General features: G+C 41.0%; 1 protein-coding gene across 2 annotated transcripts in view; it reads left to right on the forward strand.

Moving 5' to 3' along the window:
• SGSM2 (small G protein signaling modulator 2) overlaps positions 1–24211 on the forward strand; it is a 1814022-nt gene that overhangs the window by 1308750 nt on the left and 481061 nt on the right. For both annotated transcript variants that reach the window (XM_044054411.1, XM_044054410.1), the window contains exon 8: positions 6381–6505. In XM_044054411.1, coding sequence (XP_043910346.1) covers positions 6381–6505 — 125 coding nt within the window. The remainder of the gene's footprint in view (positions 1–6380; positions 6506–24211) is intronic.

A 24211-nucleotide genomic window follows, 5' to 3' on the forward strand; every position in this document is an offset into this window, starting at 1 on the left:
ATATTTCCAGTGTGTGCTGGTTTGCTCTAGAGCTAAATCCATTACTGTTGCTTGAAACTCAACTGCTGCAAACACAAATGCATGGAAATATTTGCACAAAACTAATTACATGAGTATGCAAAATATTTAAACAAATGTACTGAAGTATAACTTACTTTTGCCTGTTGAAGTTTTCAATGAAAAGACAAAAGTGTTTGTGTATTTTTTGTTGTAAACAAGAATCATTTGTTTTACCTTTGGCTCATTATTTCTCTGGACGTCTTCATTGGATATTGAATTTTATATGTCAATAACATGTTTTCATGCAAATGTTATCTGCACCAAACTCCAAAAAGTACTTTCATTTTGGGGAGGTAAGCCCCTCTGCAGCTCTCCCCACTCACCCCCTTAGTTTTTTTATTCTTACTCCAGGTTGCACCTCTTCAAAAAGAGCAATCTTGGGGGAAAAAAAAAAAAAAGTAATGTGCTGTTGATTCCCTGAAGTGCTGACATGTCAATATATCACACAGAAGATATTATTCAGGCCCTACAAACTGTAATAAGCAAAGCTGTTCCACAGGGAAACATGCACAAGCAACTGAAAAATTAAGTATTTCGGTATCAAGCACATAAAGGTGAACCACAGTAGTATCCTCCCTTTGGGTCATGTTTACTGAAACTCCCATAAGAGGCTTTCAGGGGCATCCCATAAAATAGTTAAAGCACTTCAGTTGACTCTCATCTCAACATAGAAGAGTAGTGGCTGTACTCCAAGGCAGGATCAATTTGACTAGCTTCTCCCTCCATTATGGGAAGTGAGCACTGTTGCTTTACAAATAGAGCCTAATTTCCAATGCTTATATGTGCAGTATCATCCTATCAGTTTCTACCAAAAGCTGATGATCATATGTGAGGTTGGAGACGTAGCTTGACTAGTATAGTAGGAGTTTCAAGTATGAAGTGCTGCAAGTGTGTGTGCGTGTGTGCATACATGTGTGTGCATGTATGTAGATACAGCTATATAGATAATGATGTAAACAGATGGCTTTATTTATTTATTTTTTCTTTCTTTGCTGTCTAGGTGGGAAGGCACAAAAGTGCAAGCAAAAGATTCAGATATGTTATAAAGATTATACAAGTACATAAAATTAGGTTGTACAATTTTTACAAAGGCTAAAATCTGCTGCTGGTGTTTGGGAGTGTACCCAATCCTCCCCTGTTAGCAATTGTTTCATAGGTAAGTACTGGACTAGTTGCTGTTGTGGGTCGTTTTATGCCTAGCCAGTTTCCCTCAGATGTGAGAATCAAACCTTGTACTGTGTGTCTGTGAGGTAAACACTTTAACCATTATGCCACTACCTAGAATACTAACTTCAGTCAGTGTCTAGAAGTTACTAAGTCCTGAAGCAAAGAAAATTATAAGCAGTATTTTTTTTAATTCTAAAGTGAAGAAAGTTGTTCAGAAATAAATATATCATTGTCTGACAATGCCCACTACATACCACCAGGCCTTCTCATTTTGGACCGTTACTGTCATTAAACTGTTAATGTAGTTATTTGTAAAATAAAATTAGAAAAAGTATCAACCCATTTGCTACAGTTTTTAGTCCCTCACTCTGGATTGCATCTCATTTTAGATGACAGTTTGGGTAGGAAGATCCAGATGTTCATCATACTGATCACTGCTGTGGTAGCCTTAGCTATATAGGTTATATCCTGCCAAGGATATAACAGCAGGCCAGCTTCCAAACCTTCAGGGCACCTTTCACATGCCCAAACTGTCAGGCAGTTCAGTCTGAGCCAACTTAGACAAGTTTGGGTACAAAGCCCTTAAGAGCTTTACTGCTGCCGAAGAACATGCTCCTCTGAGGCATTTGAGGATTGATGGTTGGCTTCTGCTTTCCCTTGCTGAGAAGATAAGTTCCCTTTGGAAAAAAAACTTCCATGTTCTTAAATTTATTATAGTTTTATTACTTTCCTCTTCATGAAAATTATTTTAAAGCTAGGAGAATCGTGTGTTTGGAAATAGTAATGTTCATTTAAATGAAGCACTGTTTTTTTCTATAAGTTTAAAACTACTGTAAAATAGCTGAAAACATAGTTTCTGTGGAGTAATTGTATATATTTTTCAGTTGTGTGGCTGCCATATTGTTTTAAAGTGCGTTTTGCTGTGTTTTTTTCTTTCTGTCAAAAATAACTTTTGTGGACTAATAGTTTTAATTGCATCTGCTGCTTGTCTTCTCCGGGAAAGAAGCACCATTTTCAGCTTGACCGTGGAACAGGTTGCCGGTCCCATGGTTGACCCTTCTTCCAGCCACAAAAAGAAAAATCTAAACAAACAGCCTTTGCCACCACAGCAGGTATGACCGTTTGCATCAGACACTGGTGGGTGACTGTGCTGTGACTATTTGTTGTATCTCAGACCACTCATCTTTTACCCCAGATCCCCCTGGTGTAGCTCTTACAGTCAGTATGGAAGGAGGGTTAGCCACTGTTGTTGAACCTGAGAGAGGGGACAGGAAAAGTTTCCCTGCTGTGTCAGAATGCTGTATCAATCCCTGGGGGAAGCCGCTGCTGCCATTAGTAACTCAGTTGGCCCCAAATGTCCTGTCAAAACGAAACAGAAAAACAAGCGTGTATCTACTACTCCTCAAATTTCTTTGGATGGGAGTAGTTTACTGGGACTGGCTCAGAGTTTAATTTGGGCCATTGATCCTTCTTGTAAAGTAGTTTCTGGTAAAAGAAAGAGGGTTTCCTCATTTCCTGAAGAGACTCAAGATTCTGAACAGGAAGATACAGGGACAGGTTCAGGATTTTGTTCACAGATTTCTGATTCAGACTCAGAGGAGAGCTCAGTTTCTGATTCTCCCTGTCTGGGTTTCTCTTTCTCTGAAGCCATTGCAAGAATATCCTGGTGTTTTCAATAGGAGAACACTGAGGTTTCTCAGTCTCCTAGAAAATACTATGAATTGTTACAGAAGGATTTCCAGAACATACACCCATTCTTCCTGTACTGTCTTCTTTAGAGGATGCGTGTCTTACTGCCTGCAGTTTTCCTGATAGTCAGCCAGCTGTCTCTAAAAAGGGAGGCAAGATGTATAAATTTCCTCAGTCTATTAAATGTTTATACACAATTCCCAAACTCTCCCAACAGATATAGCCTTACTTAACTCTACTGCTGCTAAGTAATAGGTTAATTCCAATCCTACTCTTTCTAATAAAGGTGGGAAAGTTATTGATAGAAATGCAGAAAAAGTGTATACTTCTGCAACTTTGATTTTCAGAATTTTAAATTGTCAGGCTCAGTGTTAAAGTATGTTCTGATAAATTGTGAAAGTATGATGATTTATCTGCAGTTTCTTCTTCTGCAGTTTCTTCTTGTGAAGAAAAATCTGCTTTAAATAACTTGGTTTCTTCTATTGCACAGGTCACTACTCATTGTTTAATAGTGTGTATGTAACTCTGTTGGTACCTCTTCCAGTGTTGTGGCCACTGGTACTGTTTTAAGGAGGTTTGCTTAGCTGCATTCTCAGATGATGATAAAAGTGACGTCTTAAATTCTCTCTGACAGAGATTTAGTGTTTGACTCCTCTGCTGCAGAGATTATCAAAAAGTGTGATGAAAGCGGCAAGCTAATCCAGAGAATCGCTTAGATTTTTCGGCCCTCCTTTTGGAAATTGTCCAAGGGATTTTCTTTCTTCTCATCTAATTTTAACAAAAAATAGAGTAAACAGCTTCAGTCTCAAACCTCTCAAAACCAAGGACAATCCAACAAGTCTGAATTAGCATTCAAAAGACCTTGTGACCCCCTCGTACCCTGGCCCTTTTCTCTTCTAGAAGGTCTGAATCTCCATTTTTCTGTTTGGCAATAGATTGTTTCAGACAAATTGGTTCTGAAAATTATTCATATGGGTTACAGATGACAGTGAGAGGAAATTCCTCTTTTATAGGGGTCATTCCTTAGCCTGCACATCAGACTCTCTTAATTCCACCCATTCTTCGTCACTTGCCATCCCGAGGAGTGATAGAGCCAATTCATCCTTCCCAGTGGGGAAGAGGTTTTATTCAAGGATGTGCCTAGTGTCAAAGAAAGATATGCTTGGAAACCAGTTCAAGATCTTTCTTTCCTAAACCTGTTATACTGCCCAAATTCAAAATGATGTCGCTTCACAATCTCTTACCTATTCTTCCTCATTTTCAAGTTTCCTAGTAACACTAGACTTAAAAGATGTTTATTATCATATCCCTATTCATCAAAGCCTCAGATATTTTTAAGGTTTTGTGTGTTTGGATCACATTATCAGTCCTCTGCCTTACCCCTTGAACTATCCACTGCACCAAATGTGTTCATAAAGTGTCTAACTCTAACAATAGCTCTTAGCAGGCTACATGGTATCCACATTTTTCCATATTTAGATGACGTGCTTATCTTTGCAGACTTTTTCAAGATGTCTGGAATATCTCCCTTGAGTGAAAAGATCCCATGCACAAGCTGAGATTCCAAGAGAATATTCAAAAGCCTTTCTTGACTCCCTTGCACAGGATTGTGTTCCTGGGATGTCAGCTAGACACCTCAGTTCAAAGAACTTTTCTTCCACAGGAAAATATAGGTCTTTATTTAGATCTGTTTGTAAGGTTTTCCACTCAGACTTTGGTTACTGCGAGGGAATACCTCAGGATTTTTTGTCTTATGCCATCTATGATTTTCATGATAAGCCTGGTGGGGACTCTACATGAGAAAGATATAGTGGAATCTGAAATCTCTTTGGTCCCAGTATCAACATCCTTTATCTTTTTAGATCTTTGTACTGAGGTTTATCAGATGAGAAATCTTTTGGTGGAGACAACAGATATCCTTGAGTCCGGGTCTACTCTTCTCCCTCCATGGTCCAAAGCAGTCCGTCACCACAGATGCTTCAGACTTTGCTTGTGGAGCACTTTCAGGAAGGATAAAAGTGCAGGGGGTGTGGGACACCAAGGACAGATGTAGGCACATCAATATGTCTCTTCTGGACTACCACCAGTCTGTACCCCCCATGACTGTATGAAGTACCCTAGAATTGGATCTTTAACATGGTAATCCCTTTTTCCTATTCCTTCCAGCTTTTTTTCTCCTGTCTCATGTAGCTTGCTTACATTTAAATAATCAGATATGTCTACCTCTTGTTCCTTTCCTATGTTTTGCTATTGCAGCTTCACTTTCAGCTGTGTATTCCTTTTCTGGATTTTACATTAATGGTATATTATAATAGTTTGTTTTATTTAGCAATGAATTTAAACAAAACCCATTGTTCAATATGTTCCTTATTTTTAATAATGCCCCTGTTCTCAGTTAGCTGCCTTTCCATTTTAATCAAAATAAGGCTTTGATTCTGGCTTGCTCGTTTCTCCAGTAGATGAGTACTACAGGCAACGTTTCCTGACATGTTTGAACTGAATGCATACTAATCTGTAGATTTTATTTGTGCAGAAATTGCAGTACATTGCTAACATATAGGTAATCACAGACTGTCAGTTGTCAGTATCTACTGTACATTTTTATATCTAAGATCCAGGAAAAGTTATCTGTAGCTGAGTGAAGGTGGCAACATTTCCTGACACGAATAAATACATGTACTGAGGTGCAACTTTTGTTTATATTGCATTGGTGTGTATAGAATCATAGACTGACAAATGCTTTATTTATGGTATACATATTTCTGATGTCTATTTACCAGCAGCACATCTAAATTTCCTATGACTGTCATAATCCTTTCTGCGGTCCCCAGCTAACTATGAAGCACTGAGGCTTTATACCTTGCAATCCCCGTTATTTTGTCAGCCCACTACCATTGTATGGTTTCTTGATGACATGGAAAGTCCCCCGCCAAGACTGAGTTGGCACATTTGCTTGCAGTAATTTTACTGTATTGGTAGTGATGCAGCCCCCCCCCCCCCAAGTCTGTCTTAATTTTTTCAACTTATTCTTGTTAAGTTACAATACTGCGGTGGTGGTGCTGCGGTAGCGTTGTCGCCTCATAGCAAGAAGTTGTCCCATTCGATTCTCAGCTAGAGCGTCTTCTGTGTGTGCGTTGAAGGTTGTGCATCAGGGCTGGTAACCCGGTATGTAAAAATCCACTACCAATCATTAGCGGACCAGAGTTCCGCTGTGGCGACCCCTAACTGGGAAAAGCCGAAAGACACAAACAATTCTTGTTAAGTTACAGCAGACCTCAGAAATGTAAGCCAACAGTTTGTGTTTTAGTCCGTATAAAATGTGTACTTGGCTAGAAATGTAATATAAATATGTTGTATTTACCTAAAGCATATGCTTTCCCAGAAGACTTTTTTAGAATAGTACTGAATGGTTATATGAACAGGGTTGGCATTTGTCATGTTCTTTCTTGTTTCTTCTCTTACAGAAAGAAGATATGGAAGTACTGCCAGGTTATCTCTCACTCCATCAGTCTGCTGAAACATTGACATTAAAGTGGACTCCAAATCAGTTACTGAATGGAACCCTTGGAGATTCAGAGCTTGAGAAAAGGTCAGTTACTCTATGGAAGGAATAAGACTGAATTATGATTTAATTTTTTTAAACAGTAATGCATGCCCAGTAGTACAACTGTGTCAATTATGTATGGCCTTCACTAATTGCTGCAAGCCCTCGTGGAGCAGTGGCATAGGTAGAGTTTGTGACACCCAGGGCTGTCTTTAAGTGTGCTGCCCTTCCCCCCTCACAAACTATAATGGTTAAATGAGGCCCCCACAGACAGCCATTCCAGTGTCCCATTAGTTGACTATTTCTCCTTATTTGTCATAAACACTGTAATGTGCATACTGTTTGTATGCTTCATTTCTACAATGATTATTTGGATTTAATTTAAAGCTTTTATTTTACATTTTATAGCACAAACACTGATAGACATTCTCTAAACACAGCGATACAGTTTCACAATGAAAATAGACTTGGCATTAAAACTTTTCTGCCCTTGAAACTCGCATTAATTGAAACAGCATTGAAACCCACATTTAAAGAAACTGCATCTGGCCAGTGGCAGATAGTTTACATTTGGGCTGTTTTCAAATCATAGATCCCTTGCACACACATTTAGGACCATGCAAACATACATGTGTTCTTTGATTCACCTTCTTCATTGTATTAAATTATATTCCTTGTATAATACAGCATACTTGTTAGACCGTGTTTTAAATTTATTGTTTTGATAATTTTTCCAGTAGGCAATGAAACAAAATGTATGAACTAATAATGACGCAACTGCCCAGTTCAGAACATTTCCATCATAAAAGTGTAGTCAAACTTCTGTCATTACAATCCACCAATATCAGTAGATATGCACAATCTCAGCAGACGTAAAAGTCATCTAACTAATTCCACATTAAACAGATCTGTAACTAATGAAGAGGTTTCTGCTAGCAAACAACTTTATATTTCATTGTTTCATCTACTAATAGAGTGCCTGTTACCCTTGAAGAATAAATTGCTTGTTACTTTAAAAAAATAATAAGCTGGTAATATTGCAATAAGGAATGGATGGCAAACAGATAAAAGGTTCATAGTTACTAGGTATCTCGTCCAAAGGAGGACATTATCTGGACTGCAGTATCCACCCCCTTTAAAGTACAACATAGTACAGTATGAGCAATCCATCTACATACTGTGGAGTAGACCCCACAGCCTTCTGCATCAAAAGTATACTACCTGTTGTGCTACTAACAATGTTTTTAAGTACTTTAGCACAATAGTGATATAATTTGCTAAACAACAGTTGCATGTTGCAAACAGACTTGGCATAAGCAGCACTAAACTTCTCTTTCCCTGAAGCTCTCGGCTCCTTGTAAAATGCTCTTGACACTCAACTAATGCTCTTGACACTCAACTATATCTCTCAATTAAGCCGTGGTGGTACAGCGGTAATGTTGTTGCCTCAAAGCAAGAGGTTCTCCTGTTCAATTCTCGGCTGGAGTGCCTTCTGTGTGGAGTCTGCATGTCCTCCCCGCAGTTGAGTGGCCTCCAAAAGACATGCATGAATGGGCACGCCTTTGCTGAAGGTTGGGTGTCAGGCTGGCAACTCGGCACCATAAAAATCTACTGCCAATCATTAGCAGACCAGAGTTCTGCTGTGGCGACCCCTAACCGGGAAAAGCCGAAAAGACAAACAACAAAAAACTCAACTATATCTCTCAACTTTGCAGCACAAGAAATCTGGAAAAAGCCAAAATATATTTTGTGGGGGGGGGGGACAAAGGCCCAAAACCAGGGACACAATTTAAACATGGCTTGCATAATCTTAGAAAGTTGCTAGAATAAAATGTTTTGTATTACCATGTGTTTCCTGAAAGATAGGAAGACTGAAACTTAAACGGCTGTTATTATTTAGTGAATTCACTCCTCACTGATTTGCCAGAAAACCACAAATTTTAAGAGGAACAGACCAAAAGTATGAACCAAAAATTAAAGACATTGTGTGAAAATATGGACAGTTGAGAGCTATAGACTCAACTTCTTAAATCACAAGTGGTGGTAGGGGTAGAAAATTCAGGCTCCTGCATCTAATGTACAGGGTTTGAGCCTGAGTAACACTAACCACCAGGTATCTGTAACTGGGGCATTTTACACACACAGACACACACAGACATACACACACACACACACACACACACACACACACACACACACACACACGCACGCACACTTCAGTTCCGGTGAATATTAAAGGAAGGGATGTTCAGCACTGTTCCATGAACATTAAGGGAAGGGACTGATGTTTGTTTAAAATTGTGAACAGGATGTCTGAGACATGACACGAGTTCTTAAAGAAGTAAATGTGACAGTCAGTCCTTCAGTAAGTGAAGTAAAAAAAAAAAAAAGTGCCGCACGGGGTGGACCCCCCTTCTGCCCCCCCCCCCCCACAGCTGCACCACTACCCTGGAGGTCTCTGTCTATATTGGCATTATCACAAGCTGTAACAGGTTTTTGGGACAGATAGTCAAGTGTTTCCTCTACTCAATAGTTTGGGGAGCAGCCACAGATGGACAAAATTACATATTACCATTACTTAGAAAAATAAATTAAAGGACACCAGAACTCTGAAAAAACGGAGCACATAATTTTCATCATGTATTATTGTTTACAGCTTACAGAAACAGATAATGTCCTTCTGTTCCTATCTTGCAGTATTCTTGTTGTGGGATTTCCTGCCCTCAGGCGACTCGTACGTTGGCTCCTATACAAAAGCTTCAGCTTGGCTGTTGCAGCTGCGTGGGATGTCACACGTAGGGCCATAAACCCAAGGGCCTTAAGTGTGATGTCTGCACGCACAATCCTAAGAACTTGATGTTCAGCAAGTAGAATAGAAGGCCCAACAGGAGGAGATGCCAGTGGTGTCAGGTATGGGACCCTGGAGTCCTTCTGTAGCATTGATAGGTCCTGGGTGAAAGGTGTATGAGGTTAGGACCTAGGGACATGCTGGGATGAAAAGGAGAATGATGAGGAGGTTATTGGTGGGTGGGTAGGAATAATGCAACATGGAAGAGAAGGACATCTATGGTTATGGCAAGATTTTACACAACTATTCTTTCAGATTCTTTGGAAATAGTACCAGAATTCTTCTCACTGACTTCAGTACAGCCACAATTAGCAAACCTATTATAGCTTTCATGAGTACCTGTACTGGTGTTCCCTTTGATCATGTTGGGGTTTCTGTGGAGGATGAGACTAACACTTCTTGGTGTTGTCAGAGCTGGCAACTCATTGTGTTGATACTATTTAATTTGTCTTCTGTGTTAGTGCAGCCTTCCTTCAATTGCAGATCATTTGCTAAGAAACATTTTCATTTTGTACTGGAGACTGCATTTAAGCAACAGGAATATCCTTTGGCACCTGCATTAGACTGACATCTCTCGGTGAATAGAACACTGAAATGTGAATATTCACAAGTACCAATGAATTTTCAAGATTGCAAAAGGAAAAAATGGAGCACCTTCTTTTGCTTATATCAAGAATACTCAAAATATGTTGTTAAAACTTAAGACTGTTATTCATTTAGAAGGTGGGAATGTATGTAGTAAGAGTATTCAGATGTTTAAAAGTCATGAGAACTAATTTTCATTTAGAAGTTTAAAAATATTTGCATTAAGACCATTCAAAATATGTGAGACAGAGAAAATGTGTGCGCCAGTTTAAATGTTACTGCATTACAGAAGATGAGTATGCTGTTTAGGGATTATATCTGCTTAGTTTAAATAAGATGTTAAGTTGCATTATAAAAGTATACCAGCACAGATGTGATAATTCATAAATGCGTGTTTAAGTGTACTAAATATGTAAAATGAAAGTTGGATGTAGAAACAAATATATAACTAAGTGGTCAATAGTAATTTGTGGCTCAGCAGCTATGCTGGTGTGAGTTTGGGATGAGAATGTAGGACAAGCAGTTTGATGGGAGGAACATGTATGCCTTTCTACTTATATAGCATATGGTTTCTTCCGATTACCACCCAATAAGGATATTGAGAACGATTGCTAATTTGATGTGGTGGCCAAACTTTTTTGTATATCCGAGATTAAAAGAAAGAGACCTAGAGGCAGCTTAATTCCCTAGAGAGATGGAACCCAGAGTGTGGCCCCCGGGCGACCCTTTTTCAACTGGCATCAGGGGTGCCTGCAAGAGTGAGTGTGGGGAGGATTGACATGCCTACTCTTGGTGGGAAGGGCACAATGGGACTATCCTGTGCCATGATCCCATGAATGAGGGGAGCTGACATCTGTGAGTAGTCCTGGGGCTTGCTTTCAACTGACCAAGCCAGCAGCACTGTAGTATTGTAGCAAGCATGCACATGCAAATAGAGGCATAGTAATCCCTGTGGTGATGCAGGTCAAACACCTGTCATAGGGAGGGGCTATGACTCAAAATTAAATACCATTATTGTCAGAATACCAATCACAGCACAAGCAGCCCATGAGGCTGCATAGATGACTGCCAGTCTAGTATTGCATAAAGGCTTGATAGTCAGCAGGCATGGAGAAAAAAGATATATAATGAAAGAAGGAACATATATGTTGTTATTGTTGTGTCTTTTGGCTTTTCCCGGTTAGGGGTCGCCACAGCGGAACTCTGGTCCGCTAATGATTGGCAGTAGATTTTTCTTGCCGAGTTGCCGGCCCTGACGCACAAACTTCAATGAAGGTACACCCATTCACGCATGTCTCCACACAGAAGACGCTCTAGCTGAGAATCAAACAAGACAACGTCTTACTGTGAGGTGACAGCGCTACCGCAGCACCACCACTGCAGTTTTAAAGAAAGAATGGTGAAATTAAGGGCACCAGTTGTGCTGATTCCACTTTATTGACTGACAAAGAAATGTTTACTGTATCAAAAAGGAGTGAGGGAAGACTGAAAGGATATTGGGTTTCCTCAACTCCTGTTTTTTTGTTTTTTCTAATAGGTGTCTGGTGTGACTTTGAAGCCAAAGTTTGGCATGATGCAAACTGGTAAAGGCTCCACAAAGTCTGTGGTGATGCTGTTGTGAAGTGATGAATGCTATAGTGAAATGAATGGCCTTTGATGTGAATAAACTGAATCAGTTGTGTCAAGTGAGCTTGATAGGAAATTCAGATGATATGTCGACCAAAGCAGAGGCCTGATAATGGCTTATGAAACTACAAGTGATGAAATTAGAATGTATTTTGAAATTAGCATGTGTGAAGAAGATAGGGCATTTTACAAGCTGCTGCCCTATGAGGAGAGCTTTAAAACAGTATAGATGAAAAAAATTGTATGACAGGTAGTATGGAGTAACAGTGATAAGAAGATAAGTGAGTGGACAAGATGAGACTTAAAAGGTAGAAATAACTGTGGTGAAGTACTGTTTGAATTTCAGCACAACATTGTCATGGGATAGTATGACAGTCATTGTCACATGTTTACTGATGTAGGAATTTTGGGAGATGGGCTGACAGTACTGTAGTATAAATAGTGATTGAGGGTAACTGTAATGAAATATGTGGGTTTATAAACTGTGAAAAGTGCTATGGTGGAAACTGATTTATAAGGAGCAGGGCATCTAAGGTAGTTAGATGTTATTAATGATTGGGGTGGAGAGAAACATGTGTTGCTTTTTAAAACACTGTGCTCAGCTTCTACCCAAAATGAGAAAGGAGTTGAAAGAAGTAAATTATTTATGACTGACATAAAATGTATCTCTATATTAATTGCAATAATGATAGGTGAAAGTTTATTATGAAAAAGTATTTTATTTTCTAGAGAAGGTGGTCTAATTAAATGGTAATTCCTACCCCTACTGACCAGCTGCAAAAACTACCACTATTAACTGGAAAATAATAATAATACATATTACCTTGGAGATAATGTACTGGACAAGCATATGTGCTTTTAGTACTTTATATTATTACAGTATAGTGTTACAGTATTTAAAGCCACTACAGTACCACAGTAGAGATACAAGGTTACCTTTGTGGTATACCTTTATTACCTGACTGACTGCTATACTGTTACTGCACTTGAAACTACTTATTTACATTATCTTTAGCTGTTACAGTTTATTATTCATTGTTTATACTGGCTTGGTAGAAACCACATCAGCTTATTGGGTGAAGCTATTTAGTTGAATTTGCTACTGTTACTGATTTCCTAATTGACCCTACACAGTCTGTCACTTCTGCAATTCGTTTTTGCATATTGCAACTGCTGCAGTAGTCACAGCTCATTCTTTTATCCTTTAGCCATATCCTAGTTTATCCCTCTTTTTCTAGCTAGTCACTTATCCTTTTCTTAAGCTATCCTATACCCCTTCATCTGTACTGGAGAGCGTGGAGTCTCAGTCAGCTGGTGTCCCCTTCTGTAGCCTGACTAATGGTATTGGGTATTTTGAGGCAGTGTAGTAACTGCCTCATGCTTACTGAAAACTCTGTTATTACCTCACAGTGATTCAGTATGTGAGAAGTGTAAGGATTTACTTAACTTGGAGACTACCTTCTCACCTCAGAACACATTTGGTAAGCACAGCGCATGTACACATACAGCACAGAGCACTAAGGGTTGCAGTAACTCAACACGTAGTACGCTTGCCTTTGGTTCAGAAGGCTGTGGGTTCTATTCCCACACAAAGTAGTTAGATTCATTTTTGGAGTTCCTATGTGGTGTGGTTAGAATTTGTTTACCTGGTGGACTTCTTTGAGTAGGTCATCAAGACAATGGATTAGGGGCATAAGAGACCAGTTGGCATAATGGTTAAGGTCTTCACCTCCCATGAACAAGGTAAAATCGCGTGGGTTTCCTCCGGGTACTCCGGTTTCCTCCCACATTCCAAAGACATGCATCTGGAGTGTTTCTCCCCGGGTCTCCACTAAAAACAGGCTCTGTGGAACCTAGTCGGACATTCCCGGTCAACAAATGTTAAGTAAAAATAAATAAAAAAATAAAAAATAAAAAAGGTTTGATCCTGATCTCTGGCCAATAAATGTTTGGAGTTTGCATGTTCTCCCTGTGTCTCTGTTGGGTTCCTCCTGCCTCTGAAAAACATGCTGAATGTTTCTATCTCAAACTCGCCAATGAATGGAGCTGTGTGCAGCAGCACAGACTCTGCATGGTGCCTTATAGTGGGAAAACATGTACAGACCAACTGCTTTGGCCATCTACTGTGGTGCGCAGTATCCTTAAGATAGGAGAACACAGATCACAGACTGTGTGCTGTGGCACTCAACAGTGTAAAATGTGTCTCTAGGTGATTTGGTCATTTTGACTATCAATAGGTAGTTACTGGTGATAAGTGGGTTGAGGACCAGGCCTACTCCGATCTATGCCAGAGACCCATGCTAATTGTGGGAGGGGTATATGTGCCCCTATTGGCCAGTGTGTGCCTGCCATTAAAAAAAAAAAGCCTAGCAGCACTGGGTCAGTAAGCTACTAGCTGGCAGACAGTGTCTAGTTGTCTAACCCGGGTTACCTGTGATAGCTCTGTTGACCTGCCAAACATAAACTGGGAATTGCTACACTTAATGTAGGTTCATTGACATGATGACATGATGATGCAGAGGAGGCTGGACATCCTATCAACCTAAAAGACAAGATGGAAGGGCAGGGCAGCAAAGCCACTTGGCTTGGGATCCAGAGTCTACTGCTGAGGAGGAGGACAGGCTAGAAATGGTGTGGAAATTGAGAGAGAGGCTTCAGAAGGCAGTGAAGGATATCATCAGAATTAGTGACAGACTCATGGCAGTCAGACTCCAGTGTAATGATAGGGCAGTATTCGTAATATCAGCCTATGCCATACAGCAGGGTTGTGATAGTGGGGAAAAGAGTGCCTTCAGACAGCAGTTGGAGGGCCTACTAGATAAAGCAGGACAACTTGACTTGATGTTGGTAGGGTGATGTGAATGCACGTATCGGGACAGACAGAACAGGATATGAGGACTTCCTGGGTCCACATGGATGGTGCAAGAGGAATAAAAAAGAGGCCATTCTAGACTTCTGTCTGGCAAATGACTTGATAGACATGGTTCAGAAAGAGAGAGAGTCACAAGATTACATACAAGAGTGGCCAACATGCAACTCAAGTAGACTTCATCCTAATAATGAAAGGGCAATGGAGTAGAATTAATGAGTGCAAAGTCATCCACACTGAAACAGTCGGTCCACAGCATAAACTACTAGTTGCCACAATTGGCTGCAGGTAATGGTAGGGTCAACAGAGACTTGGCTGAAGACCTGGAAGTTGACTGAAGAGAAAGGACTACAGTTCAAAGAATTACTCAGGGGTCTAGCACGCAAAGAAGAGGAGGAAATAGGTGGAGTTGAAGAATGGCAGTGCCTCAAGACAGCATGTCTGAACAGTACAGAACAGATATGTGGCCGAGCCATGTATGGAAATAAGGTACATAAGGAAAGCTGGTGGTGGAATGCAGAAGTCCAAGAAGTCAGCAAAAGAAAAGAGGAGTACAGGAGAAAGTGGGAGATAGAAAAGACCAACCAGGCGAGGAAGGAATACTGGTTTGGTAACAAAGAAGTTAAGAAAGGAGTTGCAGTAGCAAAGAACAGGGCATTGGGGAGGTACTCTGCCAGCTTCTGGAAAGTGACTCAGTCAAAACTATATCAGGTTGCAAGGCAGAGACAGAAAGGTAAATAAGATAGCCAGACACCCTTCATAAGGGATGCCAGCAACAACCTGCTCACAAGTCCATGGGGCATCAAAAGCAGGTAGAAGTACTCCCAGCAGCTTCTGAATGAAGAAAACCCCACAGAAGTGATATTGCCCCAGAAACAGCCTATGATGAGAGAAAAAGAGGAGCCCACCCTAGAAGAAGTAAGACTAGAACAGCACTAAGGAAAATGATGTCAGGGAAAGCAGCAGGCTTAGATGAGATCACAGCAGATATGATAAACATGCTGAGTGAGATAGGGAGAAATAGCTCCTGAGGGTACTGATAGCAGTGTGGAGAGAAAGGTGGATCCCAAATGACTGGAGAATAAGTATACTCATACCAGTGTAGAAGAACAAAAGGGACATCCACAACTGTGGGCAGTACTGAAGTATCAAACTCTTGTGACATTGCTTGAAAGTTCTGGAGAGGGTTATTGATTGATAAACAGATACATAGAACAGTAGAATTTAAGATGGGAGATGAGCAGTTCATATTTAGATGAGGATGCAGCACAACTGACCCAATGTTTGCAGTGAGACAGATAGTTGAGAAGAAGCTAGAGATGAGGAAGGAGTGTAACTGGGCATTCCTGCACTTGGAGAAAGCACATGACAAGGTCCTAAGAAAGCTGATTCGGGCAGTACTGTGGCTGTTTGAAGTCCCAGAAACATTGGTAGAATTAGTGTAGACCATGTACAAGGACCCAGTGACTCAAGTGCGAACAGTGTTCAGCCCTCACAGAGGGGTTCCCAGTGAGAGTGGGTGTATGACAGGGTTCAGCTCTGAGCCCACTACGGTTCATGCTGGTGATGGACTACATTAGCAAACATGTTGGAGGGGACAGATTGACAAAGTTGTATGCAAACAATGTGGCATTACAGGCAGACTCTGAGCAAGAACTTCAGCAAAGGATAAGGGGAATGGAATGCAAAGCTGGAGGCACATGGGATGAAACTAAACACAGATAAGACAGTGGTAATAGCAGCAAATTGAGGAAATCAGAAGAAGCTGAGAATTGAGACAGAAGGGAAGATGATGATGCAGGTAAATAGCTTCAAGTATCTGGAAGGGGTGGTTGAGGAGAGGGGAAGTCTGAATGAAGAAGTCAAAGCTAGAATCAGAGGGGCTGCATTTAATTGGCATAGAGTCTCGGGTGTAGTCTATGACAGAAGAATGCAAAATAAGCTAAAAGATAAGGTGTACAAGACACTGGCATGACCAGTACTACTGTATAGTACATAAACATGGGCAGTAAAGGTAGAGTATATGAGGAAGGCTAAAGGTGATGGAAATGAAGTGCCTGAAAAGGGTGGTAGGATGCACACTGTGGGACAGGAGATGAAATGAGGACATCATAGCAGGAAAGATCAAAGAGGACAGATTACAGTGGTTCAGACACATGTGCAGTAAAATAGAAGACAATCTGCTGAAGATGATTTGGGACAGACAGGAAGAAGGTAAGAGGAAATTAAGGATGTCCAGCAAAGAGGTGGATGGATCATGTGAAAGAAGATCTGTGGCAGTCAGGCAGGAGTGTGGCATTGAATCGAGAAAGATTGTGACAGTTAACATGATACCCTGACCTTATGTAGAAAATGGAAAAAAGGGGGCTGATGATGATGGTGATGATGGTGCATACTGCTTACCTGAACTTGGCTAAAGCATTCAGTACAACACCCCACTTGGGTATAGTTGACAAACTCATTGAACTGGGCATAAACCGTTGCATAACTTACTGGATTGCCATCTGACTCACAGACAGGACCCAAGAAGTCAGGATTGGTGAGACCACCTCCACTAAGACACTGGTCACCACTAGGGTACCTTAGGGCTCCATGCTGGGACTGCTCCTATTTGGGCTCTACTTCTTTTAGGTAAAAGCTAATCTCAAGGACCTTTGGCTGACCAGGTTCACAGATGACTGCAAGTTAGGAGTATCATAGATTCCCCCATAACACAAACATGTTACAGGTGGGTCTGACACAGATAAATGACTGATAACAAAATCCTAGATTAAAACTCAATCCCAAGAAATGCATTATAGTGCCTTATTTACAAACTGCCACCAAGGCTAATTATTCCATTGATAAGACACCCCCGAAGAGCTGATCCAGTAGTCAGGGGTCTAGGAACATATGTAGACTGTAATCTGGCCTTTGACCAACATGTGGCCAAGGTAGGAAGAAAATCACTCTGTCACTCAACTTATAAATGCGGGCATGGCATCCAGGTCCAAGAAAGTCATGGTGCCACTTTATTCGGCTGTTATCAAACCCATCAGTGAGTATAATGCCCCCTTCAGCATGTACCTAACTAGACATATGCAACAGCTGGAACACCCACAAAGGTTCCATACCAGACGAATCCAGGGTATAAACATACTGTTCTATACATATCGCATTAAAGCCCTACCTTTGTACTTGTTTTTTTACAGGTTACTGAGAGGCGATCTGTGCCTGGTAAACAAGACATCCTCAGATCCAGCTCTGATGGACCTTCTGCACATCTGCAAAATGAATGGCATCAGAACCACTAGATCCAAGGGTTTAAATTTTGCATTTGACATAAGCAAGAGATGTTGCTGGGTCATATATGTGTATCAGAGGATCCCCATGCTCTGGTACAGGTTCCCTGTCCATGTGAAGCAGAGTCCATTCCTAACCCTGTCTAAGCATAACCTTGACCAATGGATGAGAAATCAAAAATTCCCTCAGGTCTGATCCTCATTCTTCTGATAAACGGAGGCAGAGAATAATGCCCAAACTTGCATACTACCCCATAACGTCTAGAAACTTCCTAAATAACATGTCTCTGATAGACATAGGCAGGTATTTTATTTATTTATTTACATTTGTTGACCGGGAATGTCCAACTGGACGCAGGTCCATTTTCAGCAGAGGCCCGGGGAGAAAAGCTCCACAAATTAAAATATTACAAACATAGTTACAGATGAAGAACATAGTACATTCAGTAGATAACTAGCATCTCTTCTATCCACAAAGTCATAGCAGATATTAACAATTGTTACAATAAGAAGTTACTGCCATATAATAAGTAGATAGGCATGGAAGTATAATGCTCAAACTAACATACCCCCACATAACCTCTAGAAATGTTCTAACATACCCCATCCTAATAAATGCCCATGATACACAGAGACACAACTGAGTTGGGTTGCATAGATAGGCCTATAAAGGCCCATTGTAGTTGTTAGTCGAGTATATGCCTGTAACTCTATATCAGCCTGTGAACATCATGCTGAAGTAGTTAAGATAACTTCCTGGGCTAAAGACTAAGAAACCTCAGACTCTTGTGTATGCAGCAGCACACCTATCTTCACCCTTCACACCCACACCTAAAACGCATACTTCTAAGAGTCCTGTTTTTTTAGGCAGAGTCCTTCTGGTGTTTATTCCAGCCTAGTACTTTATAATTTGGAGAAAAATAATGTGGCTATACTCTGTGCCAGAAGTCTTAACAAAAAAATGGCCAAACCTCAGGCTTTCCTGCAATTTTAACACATTCATATTTGTATAGTTAGAAATATGGTTTCAGTGCAATGAAAGCACTCCCTCTTTTCCTGTGTATAATGCCTATCATCTCTTCAGACCCATCAGCAATTGGGGGGGTATCTGTATATTTCAAGCAGATCAACACTTTATGATAGATTCCTTGGGACACCACATGTAAACTCCCAGAAGTCCAAATCACCTTAAACAAGACTAACTACCACTTCATAGCTAGCTATTGAATTGTCCTATGTGTCTCTTTCAAAGCGCAATATCGGTCTTAAAATATTAACTGAAATTCCCATTAAACCTATGACCTTTCTACTGGCGGACTTCAGCTATCAGTCAATAAACTGGCTGAACTAGACTGCCAATGATTGGCATGCCCAGTACCTCCTTATCATAAATGCTAATTTTGTTTCACAAATAGTTAGCCATTCTACTAGGAGCCCCAATATCCTGGATCTAGTCCTCACAAATGTGCCCACTTTTTGCACAGCTCCAACTATATCATCATATATTGTTAGATCAGACTATAATTTAGAGATCTTTACCATTAAAACTGGTGGTACTTCCCCTGTAAATAACTGTGTTTAGGGACTTCAAAAGAGCAAAACTTCTTCAGATACTTGATGACTTAAATTCTCTTGTAATGCTCCTCTGAAGGATCCTATTGCTAAATCTGCTACCTGTGCCACTGACTTCTACTTCCACTTAAATAGTAGTATTGGTAAGAAAGTCCCTATTCAAAGCAAATATAATGAGAACTTTTTAAAAACAAACACCTGTGGTAAAATACCCGTATAAATAAATTACATACCAAAAAAAACTACTTAATGGCTTATAAGAGGTCTCATTATAGCTACTTTAAGAGCCCATTTGATTTGCATTTTTTCCTTATAAGTTTATATGTTCACAGGTTCATAGGTAAGGACTAGGAAGTTAGTCTGCAGATCATTTCAAGCCTAGCCAAAAAACCCTATTCAGAATTTCCCTCTAGCCTCAAGGAGGGCAAGACAAGATAGACCAGGACAGAATATGAAGTTCCTTATCCAATTATCTAGGTTTATCTTGAAGGTGGCAATGGTGCTATTCTGTTTAACATGTAGTAGAAGTTTGTTCTAGAATGATGGATACATTAGGCTATAACTCCATTACACCAACATGTCTTATTTATCTGCTGGTGAAGGTTTAGTTCTTTTAACAGGCTATTTGGTGTACCATTAGTTCTGTGAATGAATAGATCATCAAATATGGTTGGATCTTTCATGACATAGATCAATATGGAGGAATGTATAATAGACAGAGTACAGAGAAAGGGCTCACACTTTCTCCTGATAATTGAGGCCACTAATCTTTTTGGTTATGAGTCTCTGAAGTCTCCCACGTTGTGTGATATGTTTAGATAAATACATCTCAAAAGGTGAGTTATATTCAATAATGTGTCTGATAAGATACGAGTAAAAGGGAATTAAGACGTCTTTGGGTCTAGTGGAGATGCCTATGGAAATTGGTTAGGCCAGATGAAAGGCTTACTGAGCTATAACTGTGGGTAGAATAAAATTTGCACTAAATTTGTTAGCTATGACATTAGATATTTCCTTTGGCTTAGAGAGTGTAGTACTGTTGTGGACTAGCTCCGGACATTGTTGGATGTCAGTTCTTAACTTCCTGACAGTGTTAAGGAAAAATTTGTGGCTATTTTTGGTTTAGTGGCTGTTTTAAGTTCATACTCACCTTTAAGCTTCCCAATGGTTCCCTTAAGCTCTTTGTTAGCTTGCATAAGTAGGCTCTTAAAATAGCTGTAATGAGACCTTTTATAAGCATTAAGTAGTTCTTTCTTTGTATTGAATCCTGTAGTATGAGTCCTAATGAAAAATCTTTAGTAGACAACAACAGATCTGTTAAAGGCACCGTTTTAGACAGACAATGCCCCAATTCAGGTTTTATTTCAAAAATAAAAAGAGAAAAAAGGAAGAACAGTTGTCTTTTTCTTCACAACAGTCCATAAGGCAAAACACCATACCTAACATGCTAGTAATAGGAGACTCTATAGTAAGGCATACGGATGTTCCACTCACCAGGCTGAACAAGGAGAAGGTTACTGTCAGCTGCCTGTCGGGTGCTTGGATTCGCCACATAACACAGGCACTTAGGTCACTCCAGAACAAGTATGACGCTGTCATTGTACATGTTTGTGTGAATGATCTAAGACGTACCTCCCTGGACTACATGAAAAGAGACATTGAGGAACTCTCTGATCATGTAGCCCAAGCTGGTATGACCCTGACCTTGAGTAGCATACTACCTTCACCTAGAATGATACCACAATACAAAGACAAAATGATCAATTTCAACAATTGGCTAAGCTTCTGGTGTCATTCTAAGGGGATCCAGTGTCTGTCTGCCTGGGATGACATGATAGACAAGCCTCGCTGTTTTGCCAGAGATGGGTTGCACCTGTCACCCCTAGGTTTTCGAATACTGGCCAAGGCTCTTGCCATCCTCATATTTAGGCAAGGCTCAAAGGACAAACCAACCACCGTAACCAGCACAGGTAACCAAAAACTAAGGGTAATGCTACTCAACGCCAGAAGTCTCAACCTCAAAATGCACACACTCGAGGCTCTTCTCAGCATGGAGAAAATCGATGTTTGTGCAGTGACGGAAACCTGGTTCAAGGCTCAAGAGAGCACCCCAGCACTGCCAGGTTACAATTCATATCATACCTTCCGGCCTCAGTTACCAGATCGCAGTACAAAGGGCGGAGGTGTATCCATATTCATCAAGGATACCCATATCTCCAGGTTAGTAGCGCAGCATGATGCCCCAGAGATCATCCTTGCACAACTATCAGCAGGCAAAACCACTTCAAGTCATAGCCGGTTATAGATCACCCACCATGTCCCAAGATGCTCACTCTGCATTCCTTGAGACATTGGAAAATATAAAGGTCCTACCCAACACCATAATCTTGGGTGATTTCAACTACCCTGGTATAGACTGGGCAAACTACCAATGTTCCAACTCCTATGCTCAGCGATTCATAGAATTTATAAATTCAAATGCCCTTGAACAACTGGTATGTTCCCCCACTAGAGGGGACAACATATTGGATTTAATCATCACAAATATGAGCGCCTATTGTACCACACCCATTATCACTCCCTCCTTGGTCAGATCCGACCACAAACTGATAACCCTGGACATCCTCACCCCTCCACCTCCCCCAGTCAAAGAAACCATAGTCAAAAACCTTTCCAAAGCAAACTACTTGCATCCGAAGTGGAAAGCTTCACTATTCCCTTGCAGAAGGATAATGATATCCAGGATGCGGAATCCTACACCAAGGCACTCTATATGCATCTTCAGGATTGCATGGACCGTGCTATCCCAAATAAAACCAAGACTCCTTCCTCAAGCAAGAAGAAACCAGTCTGGTGGACCCCGGCCATAAGCAAACTTTACAATAAAAGGAGGAGACTTATACAAAAAAGGCCGAATCTCAAGTAGAAAAATCATCCCTGATCAGCATTAGCAAGAAATTGAGGGCCCTCATCAAGTCAACTAAAGCTAATTTTGAAAAGAAAGTTGCCAAGGATAACCATAAGGCCTTCTATGGCTACATCAAAAACCTAAATGGCAATGCTCAGGTCTGTTCTGAGCTAGTACAAAATGGAGCAAAATACACTGACCCTTCTGACATTGCCAACATCTTGGCTGACCGGTTCAGTGCAAATTCCCCCCCCCCCCCTCACCACCTACAGGGCCTTTTACCATTCCAGGGGATTGTGTAATTCCAATTATTACTGATACGTTGGTTAACAAGGCTCTATCTAAAGCTAAAAACACTGCCTCCATGGGAACAGATGGTGTCCCAGGCTGTGTCATACGTGAGCTCCAAAAGGAATTAACCCCACATCTTAATACCCTGTTCAGTCTCAGCCTCTCCACAGGATATGTGCCCATAGAATGGTGCACGGCAACGGTGGTCCCGCTACACAAGGGTGGGGCCACAACTGACCCTGGGAACTACCGACAAATAAGCCTGACCAGTCTGATCTGTAAGGCTATGGAGCAAATCATTATGGAACTCATAAATGGAGAGATTGGGAACCTCCAGTCGCTGGACCCCACACAGTTCTTCTTCGTGAAGGGCAGATCATGCCTCCTGAACCTGGTGGATTTCTTTGAGACAGTTACTCAGGCTATAGATAAGGGAAAGGAGGTACACATGGCTTACCTTGACCTTGCTAAAGCATTTGACACCATTCCCCATTCAGGTATTATTGATAAGCTCACCAGCCTGGGCATAAACCCTTACGTCACAAGATGGATCGCAAACTGGATCTCAGACAGATCCCATAAAGTAAGAGTAGTGGGATCTATGTCCGAATCCAGACCAGTAATGAGTGGTGTGCCTCAGGGCTCTGTCCTGGGGCCCCTCCTGTTTGGCATATACTTCTCAGAAGTACAAGCAAGCACGGAAGGGCTGTGGCTGACTAAGTTTGCGGACGACTGCAAACTGGGTGCTATAATAGAGTCTCCGGCTGACATGGAGATCCTCCAGAAGGGCCTAAATGAGACTGATGCATGGTGTCAAAGCCATGGTCTCAAGCTAAATGCAAAAAAATGCGTAGTACTCCCCTTTGGAAAAAACAGAGTACCCACAAACTACAACATAGGAGGTAATCCCCTGAAATCTGAAGAAGAAATAAGGGATTTAGGGACCCAAGTAGATAGTCAGCTTTCCTTTGATAACCATGTTGCCAAAGTGGTTAGAAAATTCTTCTATGTGACCCATCTAATCACGAAAGGGTTCACATCAAGATCTAAGGATGTAATAGTCCCCCTCTACTCTTCCCTCATCAGACCCATTATTGAGTACAATACACCAATTGGAATGTACCTGGCTAGACATCTCCAGCAGCTGGAGAGACCACAGAGTTACCTAACCAAGAGGATTACTGGCCTCAAACAGTTGCCCTATGCAGCACGATTGAAAAAGCTAAGACTGTTCTCTGTTGCATACCGCTTTCTCAGAGGTGATCTTTGTCTAATGTACAGAGCCATGTCCAACCCAGAATTGTTGAACATGCTCCATCTTTGCAAAACCAAATCTACTCGAGCTACACGCTCTAGGGATATAAACCTCAACACAACATTGAATAGAACATGCTGGAGGGATAGATTCCCTTCGTAGAGACTTCCCTTACTATGGAACAGGGTCCCGATCTACATAAGACAGGGCCCCTCACTATCTCTCTTCAAGAGGAACCTTGATGAGTGGATGGATAACAGAAAGTTCACACCGGGGATCACACCAACAGTGTTACTATATAGGGGCCAAGGTTACTAGCTGCTAGTACAAGGGTCTAGGGAACTACTAAAGGGGTGGTGAATACCACAGAATGTGGCTGGACTAATATATGCCTTCGGGCAGATATCCCAGTACCCACCTATGAACCAAACGTAAGCTGGAGAGAAGACAATATTGTATTTTTGGTACCACTACTGCTTTCTGTAGTCAGCACCAAAACTCTTTTCCAACTAAATA

Source organism: Protopterus annectens, chromosome 13.part0 (genome assembly GCF_019279795.1).
Source record: "Protopterus annectens isolate FY-2018-M chromosome 13.part0, PAN1.0, whole genome shotgun sequence".
NCBI classification, from domain to species: Eukaryota; Metazoa; Chordata; order Ceratodontiformes; family Protopteridae; genus Protopterus; species Protopterus annectens.